This window comes from Ursus maritimus, unplaced genomic scaffold (assembly GCF_017311325.1).
Source record: "Ursus maritimus isolate PB19 unplaced genomic scaffold, ASM1731132v1 scaffold_21, whole genome shotgun sequence".
Taxonomy (NCBI): Eukaryota; Metazoa; Chordata; class Mammalia; order Carnivora; family Ursidae; genus Ursus; species Ursus maritimus.
Window position 1 is genome coordinate 45,008,393 of NW_024424564.1, and position 19,093 is coordinate 45,027,485.

The following is a 19,093-nucleotide window of genomic DNA, read 5'->3' on the forward strand; positions in this document are numbered from 1 at the left end:
GGTCATTTAGGAGGAAAGTCACAAATACCCGCCATGACCTTGAGTGAGGCCCTTGGAACAGCACCTGCCACATGGCGAGTACTCAGTAAATTCTCGCGCTAACGATTACTACCATGGTTATCACGAATATTTTTGAAGCCGGCAGTAATAGCGTGAATGCAGGTTCCATCACATAACTCAGCCTCCCGCCCCTTCTTGTCCGTTCGAGTCTTGTGATCCTTCAAGAGACTCTGGTTGGCTTAGTGGAGGTCACAGTGTGTGTTTTGGGGTGTCCCTCCGCTCCTGATGAGCTGCTGGCGGCCTGTTCCCTGTCCTTTCCCAGGCCTGGTGGCTTTGCCGCCCCTCTGATGCTGTAGCTGCCTCGGGGGTGTTCCAGAAGGTTCTTAAGTGACATTAGCCTGAATCAATCTCTAGGGCTTGGGTTCAAAAAACTGAATCAAACCACAGCTCCAGGCAGCCCAGAGGTGTTTGGCTGTCAGCTCCCTAATTCTCCAACACCAGTGACTGTGGCCAGGTTCCCAGCGGGGAGGGAAACCTGCAGGGCCTGACTTCAAGCATCAGACTGACTAACTAGTTAGCATTCCTACCACCCTCATTTAGGTCACAAAAGGGAGGCGCTGGCTGGTTTGTTTGGTAACATAGAAACCTCTAAGCCTTTGACAAGAGCAAAGGGGATATTTGAAATGGTTCCCAGTGTATAGTTCCCGTTATCTGTGCGACGTCCCCCTCCCCGACCCCCCTCGCTGTCAATCTCTCAAGGAATGAGAGCAAAGGACAAGAAGTCCTCAGGATCGGGGTGGGGTGGGGTGGGGTGGGTCACAGACCTGACCTTAGCCAAGTCCCTACAGAGAGGCGTGTAGGGAGAAGCCTTCCAGGATTGGGAGGGTCACAGGCAGAGGGAGGGACAAGAGGAACAAGGCAAGGGTTTGTGTCCCAACTGCATCTCCTCCCCAGGGTGGTCAAACTCTGGCAAAAGTGGTAGAAAAGTCCGCCTGGGGGAAGGAAGGAGGCAGCCGGGAGCAGAGAGGCGTGGGGCAGGAGCAGGAGCCAGAGAAGCCCCAGTGGTGTGTGTCTGGGTCAAGGAAGGGGCTTGACCACCTCCTCCCCTGCCTCCAGGCCTCCCCAGCTCGTCCTCCCCCCAACACCACCCCCTGCAGCTCCCCAGGGCCTGAACAAGGCCTGCAATGTGGGACCTGGGCCCGGGGTATGGGCACCTCACAGAGGGGTAGGAGCCTGTTCCCGGGCGTGTGGGCGGGAGGTTGGTGTGGCTGAAACCAGAGCCAGGGGCTGCCACCAAGCCAGCAGCCAGCTGGGTGGACTTCCCCAGTGAAGGCAGCCGCCACCCGGTGGGACGATGGGACCCAAGAGGGCCTCCGTGCAAGCCTGTGAGACCCCAGAGGCACAAGCCAGGCATCCCCACCCGGGTGCTTTCTCAGGGGGCTGCAAACTTTCAAGGGGAGAGGAAAAGCCCTGATGCCCAATTCGGGTCTGAATTTGCCTGAACATTCACCCGCTGAATGACCAACTTGGCTCAAAACAAAATCGCAAGAGACTGAGGGAGCTTAAGGTAAGTTTGTTCTTATCAGCGAGGAAGGGGAGGAGAGGTTTATGAAACAAAGCAACTCCCGTCCTCTTACTTGGCTGGGTGACAAACCACATGTTTATTGTCTCACCCCAGAAGCAGCATTTCCTGCATGTGACATTATTTTGCTCGCCCCACATCTCTTGGGGGCTCTGGCTTCCCCAGAGTCATCGAGGTAAACACCCCCCTAGTCCAGTGGCCGGCCTGGTCCCTGAGGCTCCCAGGCCCGCGGGGGAGCCTCAGTATCTGGGTCTGTTGCCAGGGAAAGCCGAAGAGAGGCTGCCCTAGTTGGAGGACAGACTCTATCCGGAGTGCGGGAGGCCAGGACCCCGGGGCCCCTCAGGCCCCTCTGAATCCCAGGTCAGCAGCCCACTGGCCTCTCATCCCTCCTCCCTGCCCGGAGGGCTGCAGGGGATGCCCGTAGAGCTGCAGGGGATGCCCGTAGAGCCGGGACTGGCTGGCTGGGCCACCCCGGCTGCCAGCAAGAGCCCCCAGTGTGACCTCCGGGAGGGCTGGGGAGTTAACCTGGGGCTTTCTACCTTATGGACATGAACACACGGCACGGCCCCCGCTCCCACACACACGGAGACACAGATCTCAGCCCACAACTGTGCCACAGTCATTCCCACAGGCACAGCGCCTAGAAGTGGGTCTGCCGTTTCCTAGCTGTGTGACCACGGGCTGGCCACGGACCCCTCTTCCCCTCCAGGGTCTCAGTTTCCTCATCTGCAATGCGGGAGAGTCACGACCACGGTCCTGTACTCAAACCATCGGGGCCAGATGTGTTTCTGAGTTTCCAGTGGTTTGGATTTGGCAAAAGGTTTTGGAAAGGTTTTTCAACCCCCTTGCCGCCCTGTGTGGTCACACGCTTTCTGCAGGGAAACCACGAATATGCAGATGAAACAGGACACACAAAAGCCACGACCTTGCACCCAGGCGGGTCTCTGTCGGGTCCCTCCACCGCACGAATTACGAAAACATGGCTTGGTCTCCAGCGACTTCTGCAATTCACAGTTATAGACCCAAGGCATCAGCCCCCGCCTGTCCCGTGGCTCAGAGGGCAGGAGAGTGATGTGACATCATCCACAGCGGCCACCCTAATGCATGCGTGGGGTGCCCAGACCACGCTGGGCGTTGAGGGACTCACTCCTCACTGCAGCTTGGTGCCACAAGAACTGTTCTGATACCCATTTCACAGCTGGGGAATCGAGGCCAAGGGCCGGTGGGGAGCCACTCCCTGTGGACTGAGTCCTCGCCTTACTGGCCACGGTCCTTGCATCCGACACACAGTGAGGACAGGGCGAGGGGGGCTGGGGCCCCTGCCTGGAGTTCCCCGGCTTTGGTTCACTGCACAGCTAGAAGAGAAAGAGGCGAAAAGGAAAGCAAAAGTAAAAACCAGTTCTCCCGAAGCCCTGCTCTTCCCCAAAGCGTTGCTTCAGTTCATATCACTTCTGTGCCTGCAGAGCCCACACCCAGGTTCTCAGCTGGCTCAGAAGAAGCCAGCAGAGCCTCGGGCTTTCCGCCGGGCAGCAGACCCTGCTGGAGACTCTGCGCTTCGCGACGGTTCTCCCACAGCCCCCGCTGGACCAGAGGCCCCGGAGAGGTGAGGACAGTGTGCGGGGTGGGGTCCTCCTGGACACCTGAGGCCTCAGTGAAACCGCAGGTGGAGGACAGAGGCTGCAGGTGCTTGGCTCAGGGCGAAGAGCTGGGGCCAGGGCCACTGGGGTTGGCGTCCCTGTCCTGCCAGGGCTCTGGCCTTGGGAGAGACCTGAAGCTCAACTTCTTTGATGGTAAATCAGGGTAGGACTCTCTCCTCCCGGGCTGTTTGAAGTTAAATGGAAACAGAATGACGAAGGTGGTAGGACAGACCAAGTTACATCTCCTCTGTGCCAGCTGGGGACGCCCCCCCCCCGCCGCCCCCGGTGCTAGACAAGAGGGTCGGCCCCCAGAGCATAGGAGGCCTCACTGGTGACAGGCGTTTCCCTCGAGGGTGTTGTTCTTGGAGAAACAAAGTGCTGAGCGACTTGTCTCCAAAGTGCAAAGCCAACCGGCAGTGTTCCCTGGACCATAGGTTATTGAGGGGATGGTGGGGGGGAGACAGTGATGAAGATTAAGGGGAGTATCTCAAAGTTGTGTTTTCAGAGTGAGCTGCCTTTTACTTAGCTGGTATGTTTGAGGGAGTCGGTTTGCAAGGAGGGGGCCACTGGACAGTAGGATGGGGTTGAAGGCTCCCCAGGCAGGCAGAGAATGACTGTCATAAACACGAGCTCACAGATGAAAATAAGGTCTCAAACTGGCCTCCTCTCGCATCCACGGAGAGAAGGTCAGTTTGGGGGGAGGGGATGGGACCAAAGGGCTCCCTGTGTCATCTTCAATGTTCATCCCATAGGACTCATGGGACATGGCGAGGCATCCCAAGGTGCTGGCAAAGAATGCGGCTCTGGACCGGGGGTTTTTCTTTCCTTTTTGTTTTTTTTTTAAAGATTAATTTGCTTATTTTTAGAGAAAGAGAAAGACAGCGGGGGTGGGTGGGTGGTGGGGGTGGGGGCAGATGGAGAGAGAGAATCTCAAGCAGACTCCCTGCTGGGCCTGGCTCGATCCCAGGACCCTGAGATCATGACCTGAGTTGAAATCAAGAGTCAGATGCCCAACCGACTAAGCCACCCAGGGGCCCCAAGAATCAAGGTTTTTCAACCTTAACACCACTGATATTTTGGACTGCGTCATTCTTTGTCATGTGCATTTCAGGGTGTTTAGAAATGTCACTGGCTTCCACCCACTCAAGCCAGCCGCTATACTTCCTGCCCACCCCTCCCCCCCCCCGAGTTGTGGGACAATTTCATGTGTCTCCAGCCATTACCAACATCCCTTGGGGAGAAAACTCAGCCCGATTGGGGTCTACCGCTCTAGGCTTGTATTGCAGACCCGGCTAGAATCCCACTGTGCTCTTGTCTATACCCGTTGCATGGTATAATAGGTCTCCCTGTGCCTCAGTTTCCTCAGCTGGAAAATGGGGATAATTTTAGCATCTACGTCACAGAGTCATTGAGAGAATTAAAGATGTATAAAGTAGGTAGATGCCTGTCTGGCACAATTAAGCCCCAAAATGTGCCTCATATGATAGGCCATGGGCACCCTGGGGCCAAACCCCTGAAACCTAGCTTTATAAGCCAGAGGGGAGAAAACATTTTTTTAAAGATTTTATTTATTTATTTAATTGAGAGAGAGTGAGAGAGAGCAGGAACAGGGGGAGGAGCAGAGGGAGAGGGAGAAGCAGGCTCCCTAAGCAGGGAGGCTGACGTGGGGCTCGATCCCAGGACCCTGAGATCATGACCCGAGCCACAAGCAGATGCTTTAACCGACAGAGCCACCCAGGCGTCCAAGGAAACATTTTTTATCTCTGATGCAGTAGCTCTACCTCAGAGACTATCCCGAAGACATAATGGCATGTGTGGACCGCCATTTATATAAGGTAGATGATATAAATATAAATACGAAAAGTATTTATAAAGCAAAAATTATAAACGCAAACAAAAACAAAGCTCGAACTGAAGACAACCCAAAGATTCAATAGGAGGGGAATTACTAAATACATAGTAATATCTCCATCTAACAGAATGCTACGCCGCCTTTGAACGGCTTGCTTGAAACTCTTTAATAATACGGGGTCCCCTGTAATGTAATGTTAAATGACAAAAATTCACACAAACCTGAATGCACGGCATAAGTCTTAATTTTGTTTTGCTTGTAAAATAAAACGTCCACAGTGGTTATTTTGTGTGGTGAGAATACAGAAGAATTGTATTCTTTATTTCTACATTTTCTACATATTAAACCTGTATTTATTTAAATCATTAGGGGGGAGAAAATGATTGCAAGGATTTTTGTGCCTTTGAAATACGTATGGGAGGACTTTTTTCTTTTCTTTTCTTTTTTTTTTTAAAGACTTTATTTATCTATTTGACAGAGATAGAAACAGCCAGCGAGAGAGGGAACACAAGCAGGGGGAGTGGGAGAGGAAGAAGCAGGCTCATAGTGGAAGAGCCCGATGTGGGGCTTGATCCCATAACGCTGGGATCACGCCCTGAGCTGAAGGCAGACGCTTAACTGCTGTGCCACCCAGGCGCCCCGGGAGGACTTTTTTCTAAGTTCTTTCAGAAGTAGAGAGGGAGAGGAAGATGACCAGCAGAGAGAAGGCGTAGCTCAACGGTATCATTTCTGATATACACTCTGGGGCCAAGCACCAAATATAGGAGAAGAGATGAGAGAGGACACGTCCCTTTCCTTGGGCAGCCGGAAGAAAGCACCACCGACTTGCCCTGAAATAATGGAAATGGATTCCCTTCCGATCCTGGAGGCCAGAGTGTGAAATCGAGGTGTCATCAGGGTTGTCCTCCCCCTGCAGGCTCTCGGGAAGAATCAATCCTTGCTCGCCTCTCGCAGCCCCTGGTGAATCAGGCAAGCCTGACCCTGTGACAGCTTAACCCCGATCTCTGCTTCTCTCATCACGCACCTGTCTCCTGTGTCTCTGTGTCCTCTCCTCGTAAGGGTACCAGTCATTGGAGTTAGGCTCCCCCATCCTGCCCCCCCCAAAACTAGGATAAATTCATCTTAAGATCCTTAAGTAATTACATCTGCAGGGACACGATTTCCAAATAAGGTCGCACTGTGAGGTTCCAGGGAATTGGAAGGACACCGCAATTCAACCTGCTAGGGGGGACAGTCTTTTAAAAAAATGTAAGGAAGTATAAAAGCATGAAGCATGAAAAGCAAGCTTCCCTCTCATCCCTGACCCCCAACGCGATCAGTGTTACTAGTTTCTGGTCTCTGCAAACGTATGTGTCTTTCTTCAATGCAAATGAGAGCACACTATACAGTGTCCTATACCCCACTGTCTCACGCGCCAATGGGAGCTGGAGATCCTTCCCTCTGTTCATACGGATTTGCCTCATTTGGTTAAATGACTGCACAATATTTCATTGTTAGATAAACCATATGCTTAACTAGTCCATTTAGGGTGGTTTTTAGACTTTTCTTTCTTTCCTTTCTTCCATCCTTCCTTCCTTCTTGCCTTGCCTTGCCTTTCTTCTTTTTTTTTTTTTTTAACTATGAATAACGCTTGCTTTGTGCTTCCTTTTTGTATGGGCATGCTTGGCTTTTTTTTTTAAAAATAGATTTCATATTTTAGAATAGTTTTAGATCTACAGCAAAAGTGAGGGGAAAGTACACAGATTTCTCATATGCCCCCGGCCTCCCCCCCGGGATGCACAGCCCCCCCACCCTATCAATATCCCAGACCAGAGTGGGACACTTGTTACAGCTGGTGAGCTTACATTGACACACCATTATCACCCAGAGTCCAGTTTACATCGGGGTTCTCTCTTGGTGTTGTACATTTTATGGGTTTGGGCAAATGTATAATGACATGTATCCATTCACCCTGACAGTATCCAACAGAATAGTCTCCCTGCCCCCCAAATCCTCTGAGCTCTGTCTATTCGTCACTCCCTCCCCCCAGCCCCTGGCAACCACGGCTCTTTTTACTGTCCCCAGAATTAAGCCTTTTCCAGAATACCCTGTAGTGGGAATCACACAGAATGTAACTTTTTCAGACTGGCAACGACCACTTAGTAAAATGCATTCAAGATGCCCCCATGTCTTTTCACAGCTCGATAGCTCATTTCTTGTAGTGCTGAATAGTAATTTATCTGGCTGGACCGCTGTTCGTTCACTCACTACTGAAAGTCATCTTGGTGGTCTCCAAGTTTTGGCAATAACGTTGCTATAAATACCTGTGTGCAGGTTTTTGTGTGGACATAAGTTTTCCAAGTCCTTTCGGTAAATATCAAGGAATGGGATTGCTGGATCGTATGGTCGGAGTATTTAGTTTTGTAAGAAATTCCCAACTATCTTTCAAAGTGTCTTTGCATGCCCGCCAGCGATCAGTGAAGGTCCCTGTTGCTCCGTATTCTCACCAGCATCCGGGGTTGTGAGTGCTCTGGGTTTTAGCCACTCCAATAGCTGTATGCTATGGTATTTGTAAATTTTAACTTCGAGATAATGGTAGATTCACATGCAGTTGTAAGAAATACTACAGGGAGAGCCCATACACCCCCTTTACTCAGATTGCCTGGTGTAAGGTTTTGCAAAATTGTCTTATGGTATCACAGCTGGGAAACTGACATTGATACAAACCACCAACTGATTTAGAATCCACAAGCTTTACTCCCACTCATTTGTGTGTGAGCATGTGTGTGTATTTAGCTCTATGCAATTTCCTCACCTGTGTGGTCAACACCAGAATTAAGATACAGAACAGTTCCATCATAGGGATCCCTTGCCTTACCCTTTATAGACAAAGCCACCTCCCTGGGCTGCTATGACGCTGTCCATTCTAGTTTTAACTTTTCTGGGTCACTGTGTTTCAGATGTTTCTCTTGTAAGCTGTGTATATGGTTGGGTTTTGCTTTCTAAACCAATATAAGGGGCTTTTCCTTTTGATAGAGGGTAATTATCCTGTTTATACTTAACGAAAAATGCAGGAAATACTGTCCCTCAACATTTATTGGGGTTGGTATTTTCCTAGCTAGTTCACAGATAAGGAAGAGGAGAGAGAGCAATCAGTAAATTTTCTTGAAATTCCAGAACTGGGAAGTGGCAGACGGGACTTCCAATCCACTTCACCATACTGTCTCTATACTAATGGTAGGTCACTTTCCTCCTCTGGAAGGTTAAAACAATGTCTCTTCCCACCCAGACTCCCTGTCCTTCTGATACGGAAAAGAGCAGAGGGGTGCTTTTGAATTTCACAGCCACAGACACCCCTCAAAATTGCCAAGGTAAGCTTTCCTCCATCCCCGCCATTTTCATTGGAGGGTAAAGCAGAATCCAGTGATGTCTTTGTAAGAGAAAGATGGAAAGCAGAATGGTCCCCAGAACATTTAAAAATACAAGGATACACAAGACGTGGCTTCCAGAATGTCAAATTCTTCATTCTCCTGGTACTTCGCCACTGCTCCTTCTCCACTCCTTCCCGCTTTCTTGTCTTCTTCCTAGGCTTAACTGTTGGGGTGCTCCAGGGCTCCATCATGGACCACACTTGACCTCTACTGGTACTTTCCTCCTAGGGTTCATATGCAATTTCATGGCTTTAAGTACTTTCTATCCAGATGTCTCCCAAATTTAATCTCCCAGCCAGAGCGGGAGTCATATATCCACTGTCTGTTCAGCATTGCTTGGATGTCTGATGGGCACCTCCAACTTAACCCACCCCAAACTGAAGTCTGTTACCTGCCCAGAAAACCTTCAACCCTCCCCAACTCAGGAAATAGAATCTTCACGCTCACAGTCCTTTACGCCCCAAACTTGACTCACCCTGAAGTCAACCTGCACTCTGCTCTCGCACATCCCACATCCCCTGACGAATCCTGTGGCTTGCTGCAAATACAACCTCTCGCATCACTTCTACCAGCCTAGTCCAAGCGGCTGTGCTCTCCTGCTCTAACCACCACAATAGCTCCTAACTGGTATCCTTGCTTCCTCTCTTGCAAATCTGGAATCTCTTTTCCAGCCTGAGTGATCATTTTAACCTCTAAGTTAGATCAGGGCCACCGCTAGCCCATTCGGTGCCCTGGGGCTTATTATAAAAAGCCCACCCAGCCCGCGAGTGGATATAACTCTGAGGATGTATGCTCTACAACTGGGGACCTGGGTGGCTCAGTCAGTTAAGCGTCTGCTCAGGTCATGATCCCAGGGTCCTGGGATCGAGTCCCGCATCGGGTTCTCTGTTCAGTGGGGAGATTGCTTCTCCCTCTCTCTCTCAAATAAATAAATAAAATCTTTTTAAAAAAATGGATAGCGACTCAGTGCAACTAAGCACGCACACAATCAAAGTGCTCTTTTCTCCAGATAAGACACAGCACACACCCCCCCCATCCCTGACCTCCAGGTCTCAACACTTGGCAAGTAGATTCTGGGATGGATTTCAGACCCCACCTGTATGCTTTGGCAGGACTTTTGCAGTTCTTATAATATTAATATGTCTGTTGGAATATAATTTTACAAAGGGACATTGTAAGTTGGTGCCTGGTCCTGTGAAATGATCTTTCAATCATTATAATCAATTCATTCATAATAGTCAAGGACCAGAAACAACCGAAACATATCAATCGATGGAAGAATAGATCAACAAATTGCAGTGTATTTCTTATTTACTTATTTTTAAGATTTTATTTATTTATTTATTTATTTATTTATTTATTTATTTATTTGAGAGAGAGAGAGGAGCAGAGGGGGAGGACAAGCAGACTCCCCGCTGAGCATGGAGCTGGACGCAGGGCTCGCTCTCACGACCCCTGAGATCATGACCTGAGCCGAAATCAAGATCGGAAGTTTAACCGACTGAGCCCCCCAGGTGTCCTGCAGTGTATTTATATAATGAAACGCTCCATAGCAATCATTTTTGAAAGCAGTGATACCCACAACAGGAGCAAATTTCACGCACATTAAATTGAGTGAAAGAAGCCAAACGAACAGATGACTCCTTTTATATGAAGTTCCAGAACAGGCAAACTGGTCAGTGGTTATGGAAGACTGGTTACCCCCGGGGTGGGGTGAGCACTGAGTGCGAGTGGGTCAAAGAAAGCTGCTTTTCTCTACCTTGATCAGGGTGGTGATTACTCGGGTGTATGTCTATGTGAAAATTTATTGAGCGGAGGACTTGACCTTATGTGCTTACCGTATGTAAGTAACACCGCAATATAAAATGTAAGGGCAGTAGTTTGCAAATATTCAGTATATTGTCAGTATCTCATTATTATTTTGATTTTACATAACCTAAAATCCCGCCGCGAACCTTGAAATTCACAAGGTTTCCCGGCACCTGCAGGAACCTTCTTTACCAGGTGTCCAAGCAGAACGTTGTATGACTCACGAGGACATCTCTAAATCTCCCATGGGCCAAAGGAGCTCAACTCTGCGGCAGCAGGAGCCTCTGGACAACGAATGCCCAAGGTAATGGGGAGCGCCTTGTCCCCGGGGAGGGCGGCTCCTGAAACAAATATTCCACGGCCTACTTTGAATATTTTGGAGAGAAGGTCAGATCAGTCCCCGCTCATGAAGGTGAGGCCCGTGAGGGCTGAGCCATTACCAGAAGAGCCCGTTGGAGTCACCATATTGAAGAATTCAGGCCTGATGAACCGTGCATCCACAGACGTCACGCCACCAGCTTCCAGCATGATGCGGACAGTCCACAGACGTTTGCTGAGTGAGCCAGGGGAGCCGTATGCGTGGTGGTGCCTTCTGGAGCGGGACCGCCACGGTGCACCTGTCAGTGGGCCCCGTGGCCCCATGACGATGCTTGGCAGCAGGAAATGCCCGCATCGGAGACATTCGGGTTCATTCAAAAGCACAAGCAGCCAAAGTCCTGTTCTCTCTCAACCATGGTAAAGACAAAACTTGGTAGTGGACGCAAAGTGGGGTTGTCAATCTCTGCTTGACCCCGCTCCCCTGAGGAAACACAAGGGCGGAGAGGGCTGGATTGGGGCATCCGCAAAGGTTAGGGGTCCTCAGCATTGTCCCCCGTCTTGGCCTTCGCCCCTCCCCCTTCCCCCTGCAAGCCCCGCAACCTTCTCCTCTGCGACCGATTTACAGCTGCTGATAAACTGATAATTGGGCCTAAATGTGCTCGTTATTAACGCTAAGGGGTTTCTTGGAAGTATGTTTGGTTTTTCATCTTTTCCATTGAGAAATTTTGTGTGTGTGCAGAGAGAGAGAAAGATATTAAAAGGTATACGCATATCCACTGCAGTGAGGAATTGCTGACATCAGCTGACGGGGGGGAGAGAAACAGCCCAGAGTGGTGGTGGGCTCGGAGCTGGACCTCTACCTCACGCGTCCCTTCGGGCAAGGCCCCTTTCCTCTCCAGGCTTCTGTTCCCTCTGCTGAAAAGTAAAGGTGGTAGCTTGGGCCCTGGCTAGGATTCCTTCCAGTTCTGCTTCTCTCCTCTGGGCGAGAGAATCTGTCCTCGCCGGGCCTCCTAAGCTTGCCCTGAAGGAGCTGCACCAAGGGCCCTTGGCATGAGGAAAGCGTCCAGAGGAGTAGGTTTGCTCTTCCCCGACACTGCTCTCCCATAAAGGCCAAACTCTGCCGGGGTGACGAAGACCCCTTAATACCATGTACTGTGAGACACTGGGGAGGAGAGGCTTTTTGTCCGTGACATCTTCCATGAAGGACCCATCCCATCTGCTTGAGTCGTCCCGTAAAGCTGGCCAAGTGCCAAGGAGATCCTTCAGAATATTAGTGATAATTTACTTCGGCCCTCTTGGTGTTCAACTCTGGATGGAGGCAAAGGCCACCAAAGCAGCCAAACTCAAGGTCATGGGAGTGTAGGCCGCCTGGTACAATATGGCGCCTCCTTTCTCTGACTCGCCTCTACAAATACAGGACCCTCAACCCGGTCTCCTCTCTCTCCTGCTTTTCCCACAACTGTCTCTCTGTTAGTCCCAGGTTCTCTGTCTTGACTCAGATCTTAGCATTCCCTCACTGCCCTTCCTGGGTGACAGTCTTTTTCAACAAAGTTGAACATGTCCCTCAGGACTGATCTACCTTCTCCATCTCTGAGGCAGGCTGTGGTTCTCCCATTTGTCCCTCCAGAAGCCCCTCGCATGCATTTCTTCTCTTCACGGAAGTAGCAGCGCCCCACAATGCTCTGGGACTCCCCGTGGTCGGGTGAGAGGTAACAGAGGTGTCAGAGAGATGCAGGAAGGATTCAGAGACAGGAGCGGCAAGAACATCCAGAAACCACAATGGGCCTGACTAACAATGTGACTTTGCCGTCTGGGAGACTTAAGCAAAACCTTTCTTTTGCTCACCCACAGGGACCAGGATGACATTCTTCCGTGTCAAGGTGTATGGCAACAAGATAAGGGTCTGTCAGTGGAAGAAATAACATTTTTGAGAGAGTTTCCCCTCATCAAAAGGGAGCTAGAAGAGGACATCAGAAAGCTCCATGCCCTTGCAGACGACATCGACGCAACCCACAGAACATTCGCCAAGACCCACATGGTGGCCACCTCCATGACTGTGGTCTCAAACGCCATGACCATGCTGGGTCTGATCCTTGCTCCAGCCACCATAGGAGGAAGTCTGATGCTCTCTGCTGCTGGTAAAGCCTTGGGGACAGTAGCCGGGGTAACCAGCACCTTCACCGACGTTATGGAACACTTTCAAAATCAAGAAGCTCAAACTCAGGCCAGCAGCCTAGTGCCCGCCCATGACGACGAGGTCGAGGAGGCTCAGGGAAAGATCTTCCATGTCGTGAGTGTTGGAAAGAAGGCCTATGATTACGGAAGTAGCATCGGGGATGTTAAGAGGAACATCAACGCCTTTCAGATAGCCAGAGCCAACCCACAGCTGACCACCGCTGCCAAGCGTCTCCTGACAACTGGCCAAGTCTCAGCCCGAAGGACCAAGCAGTTGCAAAGGGCCTTTAAGGGCACAACAGTGCTGATAAAGAAAAATGCTCGCGTGCTGTGCAGTGCCTTGGCTGGCTTCTCCCTCTGCCACGACGTGGTCACCCTCTTGAGCGACTGGAAGCAACTGAAGGAAGGAGCAAGGACCAAGTTGGCAGAAGAGCTGAGGGCCCAGGCCGGGGTGCTGGAAGAGAAGCTGATGGAACTCACCCAGCTCTATGAGAGCCTGCAGCAGCTGGTGAGGCTAACGGCTCCCTCGTGGGCAGGGCTGGAGGGAGGGGGGGAAGCTTTAACCGGGCCTTACGGGCACCAAGGTTTAAGGAAAGGGTGTTAAGGGAGTCGGCGTATGTGTGTGAAGTTTGCTTGCATGTTCCTGAGGACGTGGGGCACCTGGTGGCCCTGGGGGTCCAAATGATGTCAAGTGCATCTTGACGATCATGGTGCCTGTCTTGGACACACGTGGTCATGCCTTCTGTTTCTCTCTCAATGCTCTTTGAGGTCCATGTGCTGGGAAGAGGGTCTTCCCAGGTCTGCAGAAGAGGGCACTGCGCCATAGGGAGTGTTACAGATCGAAATGTGTCTCTGAACCTTCACAGGTCGAAGCTGTGAGCCCCAGGGTGACTATTGGGAGGCAATTGGGGTTGAATCAGGTCATAGGAAGGGGCGATCCTATGAGACTGGCGTCCTCCTAAGAGGAGGAGGGAATCCAAGAAGGTTCTCTCTCTCTGCCTGCACCCGCACAGAGGGAAAGCTGCGAGAAGGTGGCCATCTGCAAAGCCAGGAAGGAGGGCTCACCAGAAACCCAATGGGCCGGAGCCTCCAGAACTAGCAGAAGACACATTCATGCTATTTAAGGCCCCCGGTCTGTGCTATTCCGCTAGGGCAGCCCCAGCTGACGAAGACGGGGAGCCTCTGGGACTCGCCAAGTGCTCACAGCGAGGGGGTGGCAGAGTCAGGGTACAAAGCCAGGAAGCCTGACGGCAGAGGCAGCACCCCGAGCCGCCCACCAGGCTGCCCCACCCCCTACCCCCAGCCCTCGAGCCCTCAAGCCCTCAGAAGCCCTCCTGTGACTGGTGGTTTTGTTTCTTTACAGTAACTCCTGCAAGAGGAAAGGCCCAGGAGCTCATCTTCGGGCAGAACCATGACGTCTCTGACTTAGCCCTTAGGCAGGTGTGGGGAAGCAGGACTCCAGGTGACAGGAGAGGACAAGGGCAGGCTGAGCCCAGGGGGCTCTGAGCAGAATTAAAGGGGATAGAGTGGGGGCGGGCTGGATTGACAGAGGCGATGCCTGGAAACTTAGCAACTGGGAGGTCCAACTGGGGCCTGAGGGCTCTGTCAGCAAGTGAGTGTGGTGAGGTCTGTCTGTCCTGCCTCTCCTTCACCACCCTGCTTCTTCATTGTCCCCCATCTCTTCGCTCAGGCGCCGCCGCGTTCCCACTGCTTCTCCTGTGCCCCATTCACTCATGCGAACGCAGTAGGGCCGCATGAAGCATGTATCAGTTGGTGCGGGCTCGCTATTAAACTCAGAGGAGAGGACAGCAGGGTCCCTAAGGTGAGGGGCATCTCGTACTCACCTTTCCGTGGCTGGCTGCTTGCTCTGCTGCCTCCCCCCACCCCACCCCAATGCTGGGTAAGACCTGGATTTGCGCATAACAGGACGTCACTGGAACCTGCTCGACCAGATTCCATCAGGAAGGAGAGAGGCCCAGGAGCCCTTCTCTCCTCCCCAAGTTCAGAGCAACTTAGGATGTCCTCGGAACCTGTGAGGCCCTCTCCAGGCTTCCCCCGTCACCTGTCTTCAACCTACTTCTTTCTTATGTTTTAGCTGCTATTTTGAAAGTAGTGCATAGACATTAAATGCAACTTTTTAAAATTCAGGCAGAGGTGCCTGGGTGGCTCAGTTGGTTAAGCATCTGCCTTCAGCTCAAGTCATGATCCCGGGGACCTGGGATCGAGCCCCGCATCCGGCTCCTTGCTCAGCTGGGAGCCTGCTTCTCCCTCTCCCTCTGCCTGATGCTCCCCATGCTTATGCTCTCTGTATGTCAAATAAATAAAATTAAAATAAAATAAAATAAAATAAAATAAAATTCGGGCAAGTAAAACATAAGGGTTAGATATAATGCATCAACCAAGGGTGACGACTGTTGGCAGTCTGGTGTAGAGTTTCCATCCTTGGTTTTTCTCTTGCTTTGGGTGTTCAGACGCCAGCATTCTGTACTTGTCATGGGACTGCCCGCTGGGAACCCTCCCTCAAGGCTGCATACTAGATTTTTTTTTCTGCAGCCTAGAGTTTTCTCTCTCTCTCATTCTCAATTCCTTCATTTGCCTACAGATCTAGAACTTTCCAGGTTGCTGTTTTCACTTCGCATTATTTTCCTACCATTCTCTATTTCACTTAGTTTTTATAGACTTTTCTTTATGTTACAAAATATTCTCTTGATTATATATACAATCTTTAATATTAAGCATACGTTAGTTTTCATAGACCTTTTTTATGTTACAAAACATTCTCTTGATTATATGTATAATCTTTTAAATTAGACATATGTTAGTCATCACTTTCTGTTTTAAGTGACCAAAAGCAACGCAAACTGGCCTACACAAAAAAGGGAGTTTATTGACTCGTGTGCTTAGACAGCTTAGGGGTAGAGCGGGCTTCAGGTGTGTCTGGATGGAGGATAAAAATGATGTCATCAGGTATTTATCTTCCCATTTCTCAGACAGGCTGGCACCAGATCCAGACAAGAGCTCCCCCCAACTCCCCCTGCACCCCTGTGCACCCCCTTCCAGCCCTGTGCTCTCAAGGGGGAAGGGGAGGGGCAGAGGTCCAGAGACCGCTCTGATTGGTCAGGACTGAGTCACGTGCCTTTGCCTGTGCCAGATGCTGGCCTGAGCGGTGGGCTCTGTAGGGTAGGTGATTGGAGAAAGAGGAAAAGCAACAAGGGGTACACTAGCTGCCCTCTTCTTTCAGGGACATTTAGATTATTTCAATCGCTTTTTTTTTTTTTAACGCATAGTGGTAAAATGACTATCTGTGTGCCGAAAGCTTGTTGTATTATTATTACAATTTCTTTTCTTAAAATAGAGTCCCTGAATTGGGATCCCTGAATAAAGAAGGACCCTATGAAGGGAAAGGAGGAGTCTCCACCTACCCCCATTACAGTAGTGAATTATATCATGGGAAACGGGATAGATGGAAAGCGTGGAGGGGAAAGAGAGCCACTGTTCCCATTTCAGACAGTCCCGGTTTCCACACCCCACCATCGCGGGGCTTAAATGGTTGCCGTGCCATGCCCGGGCCACTGCTTCCTGCTTTTGCTGTTCTCATTTCTTCTCAGAAGTTCTTCAGGAGCAGAATGACGACAGAAAAACCATCTGAAGGCCTGAGCTACGCGGGAAGCCCTTTCCAATTTCTTTCCAAGTCCACATGACTGTGTAGAAACTGTTCAACAGCCAGATTTAGGGCCCGCCACGCATGCGTCGTGCGGCATACACCTGCTGTGTGAATGAGCCGCCCGAAGGACAACCGGCTTGTCCTTGAGCTGGCAATCACGGCTCCTACTCCCTGCAGTCCTTCCTGGCAAAGCTGTCATTCCTGCCTCCGTGCGGGTCTATATAATCTTTAGAGCTTTTACAAGATGTAAGAGAGGCTGTAACCCTGTAAACACGCTGCATTCTCCCGAGTACGTTCTTCCCTGGGAAGAGCATGCTTCCCGGGGGCGGCTGTCCTTCCTGACTCGGGCTCGAATAAAATGCTCTTTCTTACTTTTAGAGAGTCTGAAAGGTGTGTCATTGTGCGTCCGCAGTTAGTAACTAAACAGCTTTCTCCACATTTAACACCGTTGGCTTCGTGTGTGAGCGTCCTTAAAGCGCCAAAGAAAGGCTCTCGAGAACGCCCGGCCCAGAGCAGCCCGTCGCTCAGCGTGGGCTTTTGTGTCTTCCGTGGAATGTCTGCAAGAAAACGGGGAAGAGTGAATTAGAGCGGAGATCAGAGAGCTGCCCGCGACACTCCTTTGCCTGGTTCCATTTCTGCGTTTTGGTGCTTGAGCCCCGAGGTAAGTGTCACTGGAATGAAACCCGGGGCTGCCCGCGGGCGTGGGTGTGCGGTGCCCGCTCTCAGCAGAAATGCCGGAGGTGCCGGTCCGTAGGGAGGCTGCCGCACAGGTGCTGGAGGGGCCGCAGAGACCACCCTGCCTGTCTCACCCCCTTCTCTCAGCCTCAGCCTCTCCTCCCTGAGGGCAGGGGCTTCCCTGTCTCCACACCCCACTCCCGACCGAACCCCAGCGGCCTTCTCTCTCCCCGGGGGGGGGGGGGGCGGGCAGTGCCTTCCAGCCCGAGCTCTCCCTGCATCCTCCTCTGCTTCCTCAGGCCTGATTTCCTCCACCACCTGGAATCCTGCAGAACGGTGGCCTTCACCTCCTTGTACCCCCCCTACCCCGCCCTTTAAGGCTTTGCACTCCTCACCAGGAGAAGCCCTTCAGCCATCTGTGCTACTCAGGGCCCCCCAACCCCACCACTGTCCTCTCTCTTCCAGCTTGAGTGGGGTCTTGGTGGGGGTCCTGGGACTGCCCACCCCTGTGGGTCAGGAGTTCTGAGATGTAATCTCTCTGTCAGTAAGGTGAGGAAGATACACACACGTTCATGTGCTCCAGTGAGAATGGAGCGAACAGCTGTCAGGTGCCCTTGATGCCACAATTGACACAAGTTCTAGGCTTCTCCAAAGGGTTGGGCCTCCCAAAGCGGCCAGTGAATTTGTCCTGCCGTACTGAGGTCTGTGGCAGTAGTAAACATGAGGTCGATGGTGCTGCTCGTGCCCTGCCCCCCACCAGAAGGAAATTAGGAATCTCAGTCACTAAGCGAAATCCTAAATCCGCTGGGGGTGGGGGAGGGGCTTTGATTAGGTTTCAAAAACCCAGATCCAGCAGCACCTGACTAGTTGGGGGGGGAGGGGCTCCAGGGGCCTTCTCGCGTCACTCCAGCTCACGCAGGTCAACCTTCAACCACGAGCTTCAGGTGGCCCTTGAATTTGTGATGAAATGTGAAATATGGTCATCTATGAATCACAGTTCCACGGGTCTAAAATCTAACTTTCAACCAAAAAAAACCCACCAAATGGCCACATGTTCTAGTCAATGCATATGTTATATTCAAAGAAATAGCTGTCTGGGGGAAAGTGTATCAGAAAGCAATTTGAACCTTTTCTTGACCTCTGGAGAAAATGAAAAGGATGTGTGTTTGCGGGAGAGGGGGAGGAAAGAAGAGATACCCTTAATTCGCAGTTACAATTCGCCTCGATAAAATTACAGTGGAAAACTGCTTCCTTTCTCTTCCTTTCTCCACATAGACCAGTACTGTTCAATATGGCAGCCGCTAGCCATGTGGCTATTGAACACTTGAAATGTTGCAAGTCCAAATTAGGATGTGCTGCAAGTATAAAAGACACACTGGAGGGGTGCCTGGGTGGCTCAGTAGTTAAGCATCTGCCTTCAGCTCAGGGTGTGATCCCAGGGTCCTGGGATCGAGCCCCGCATCGGGCTCCTTGCTCCGCTGGGAGCCTGCTTCTTCCTCTCCCACTCCCCCTGCTTGTGTTCCCTCTCTTGCTGGCTGTCTCTCTCTCTGTCAAATAAATAATAAAAATCTAAAAAAAAAAAAAAAAAAGACACACCAGATTTCAAAGGCATAGGGTACAAAATATATAAAATATCCAATTAATAGGGGTGCCTGAGGGGTTCAGTCGGTTAAGTGTCCAGCTCTTGATTTCAGCTCAGGTCTTGATCTCTGGGTCATGAGTTCAAGACCCTCATTGGGCTCCGTGCTAGGTGTGGAGCCTACTTAAAAAAATCCAGTTAATAATTTTAATTGATCACATGTTAAAATAACATTTTGGACAGATTGCATTAAATTTGGGGCAGATTATATTAAATTAAATGTATTATTAAAATCAATTTCACCTGTTTTTTTAAATGGGCCTACAGAAAAATATTTAGAAGATTTTATTCACTTGAAAGGAAGAGAGAGAGTATGTGCACTAGTGGAGGAG

The 19,093-nt window shown here is 50.9% G+C and overlaps 1 protein-coding gene across 5 annotated transcripts; it reads left to right on the plus strand.

Moving 5' to 3' along the window:
* The first annotated feature begins 1,341 nt into the window (after window positions 1–1,341).
* Window positions 1,342–16,824, plus strand: APOL6 (apolipoprotein L6). Of its 5 annotated transcripts, XM_008705622.2 has the most exons (6): window positions 1,342–1,567; window positions 3,046–3,185; window positions 8,340–8,421; window positions 10,470–10,594; window positions 12,460–13,291; window positions 14,147–16,824. In XM_008705622.2, exons 4-6 carry the CDS (start codon window positions 10,506–10,508, stop codon window positions 14,147–14,149), a joined length of 924 nt encoding a protein of 307 aa, XP_008703844.1. In that variant the 5' UTR covers window positions 1,342–1,567; window positions 3,046–3,185; window positions 8,340–8,421; window positions 10,470–10,505; the 3' UTR covers window positions 14,150–16,824. The 5 variants fall into 5 exon arrangements, with proteins under 5 accessions (XP_008703844.1, XP_040493374.1, XP_040493375.1 ...); XM_040637440.1 differs by lacking the exon at window positions 1,342–1,567 and having other exon boundaries at window positions 2,679–3,185; window positions 10,452–10,594; XM_040637441.1 differs by lacking the exon at window positions 1,342–1,567 and having other exon boundaries at window positions 2,679–3,185; window positions 10,486–10,594.
* Window positions 16,825–19,093: the final 2,269 nt, after the last annotated feature.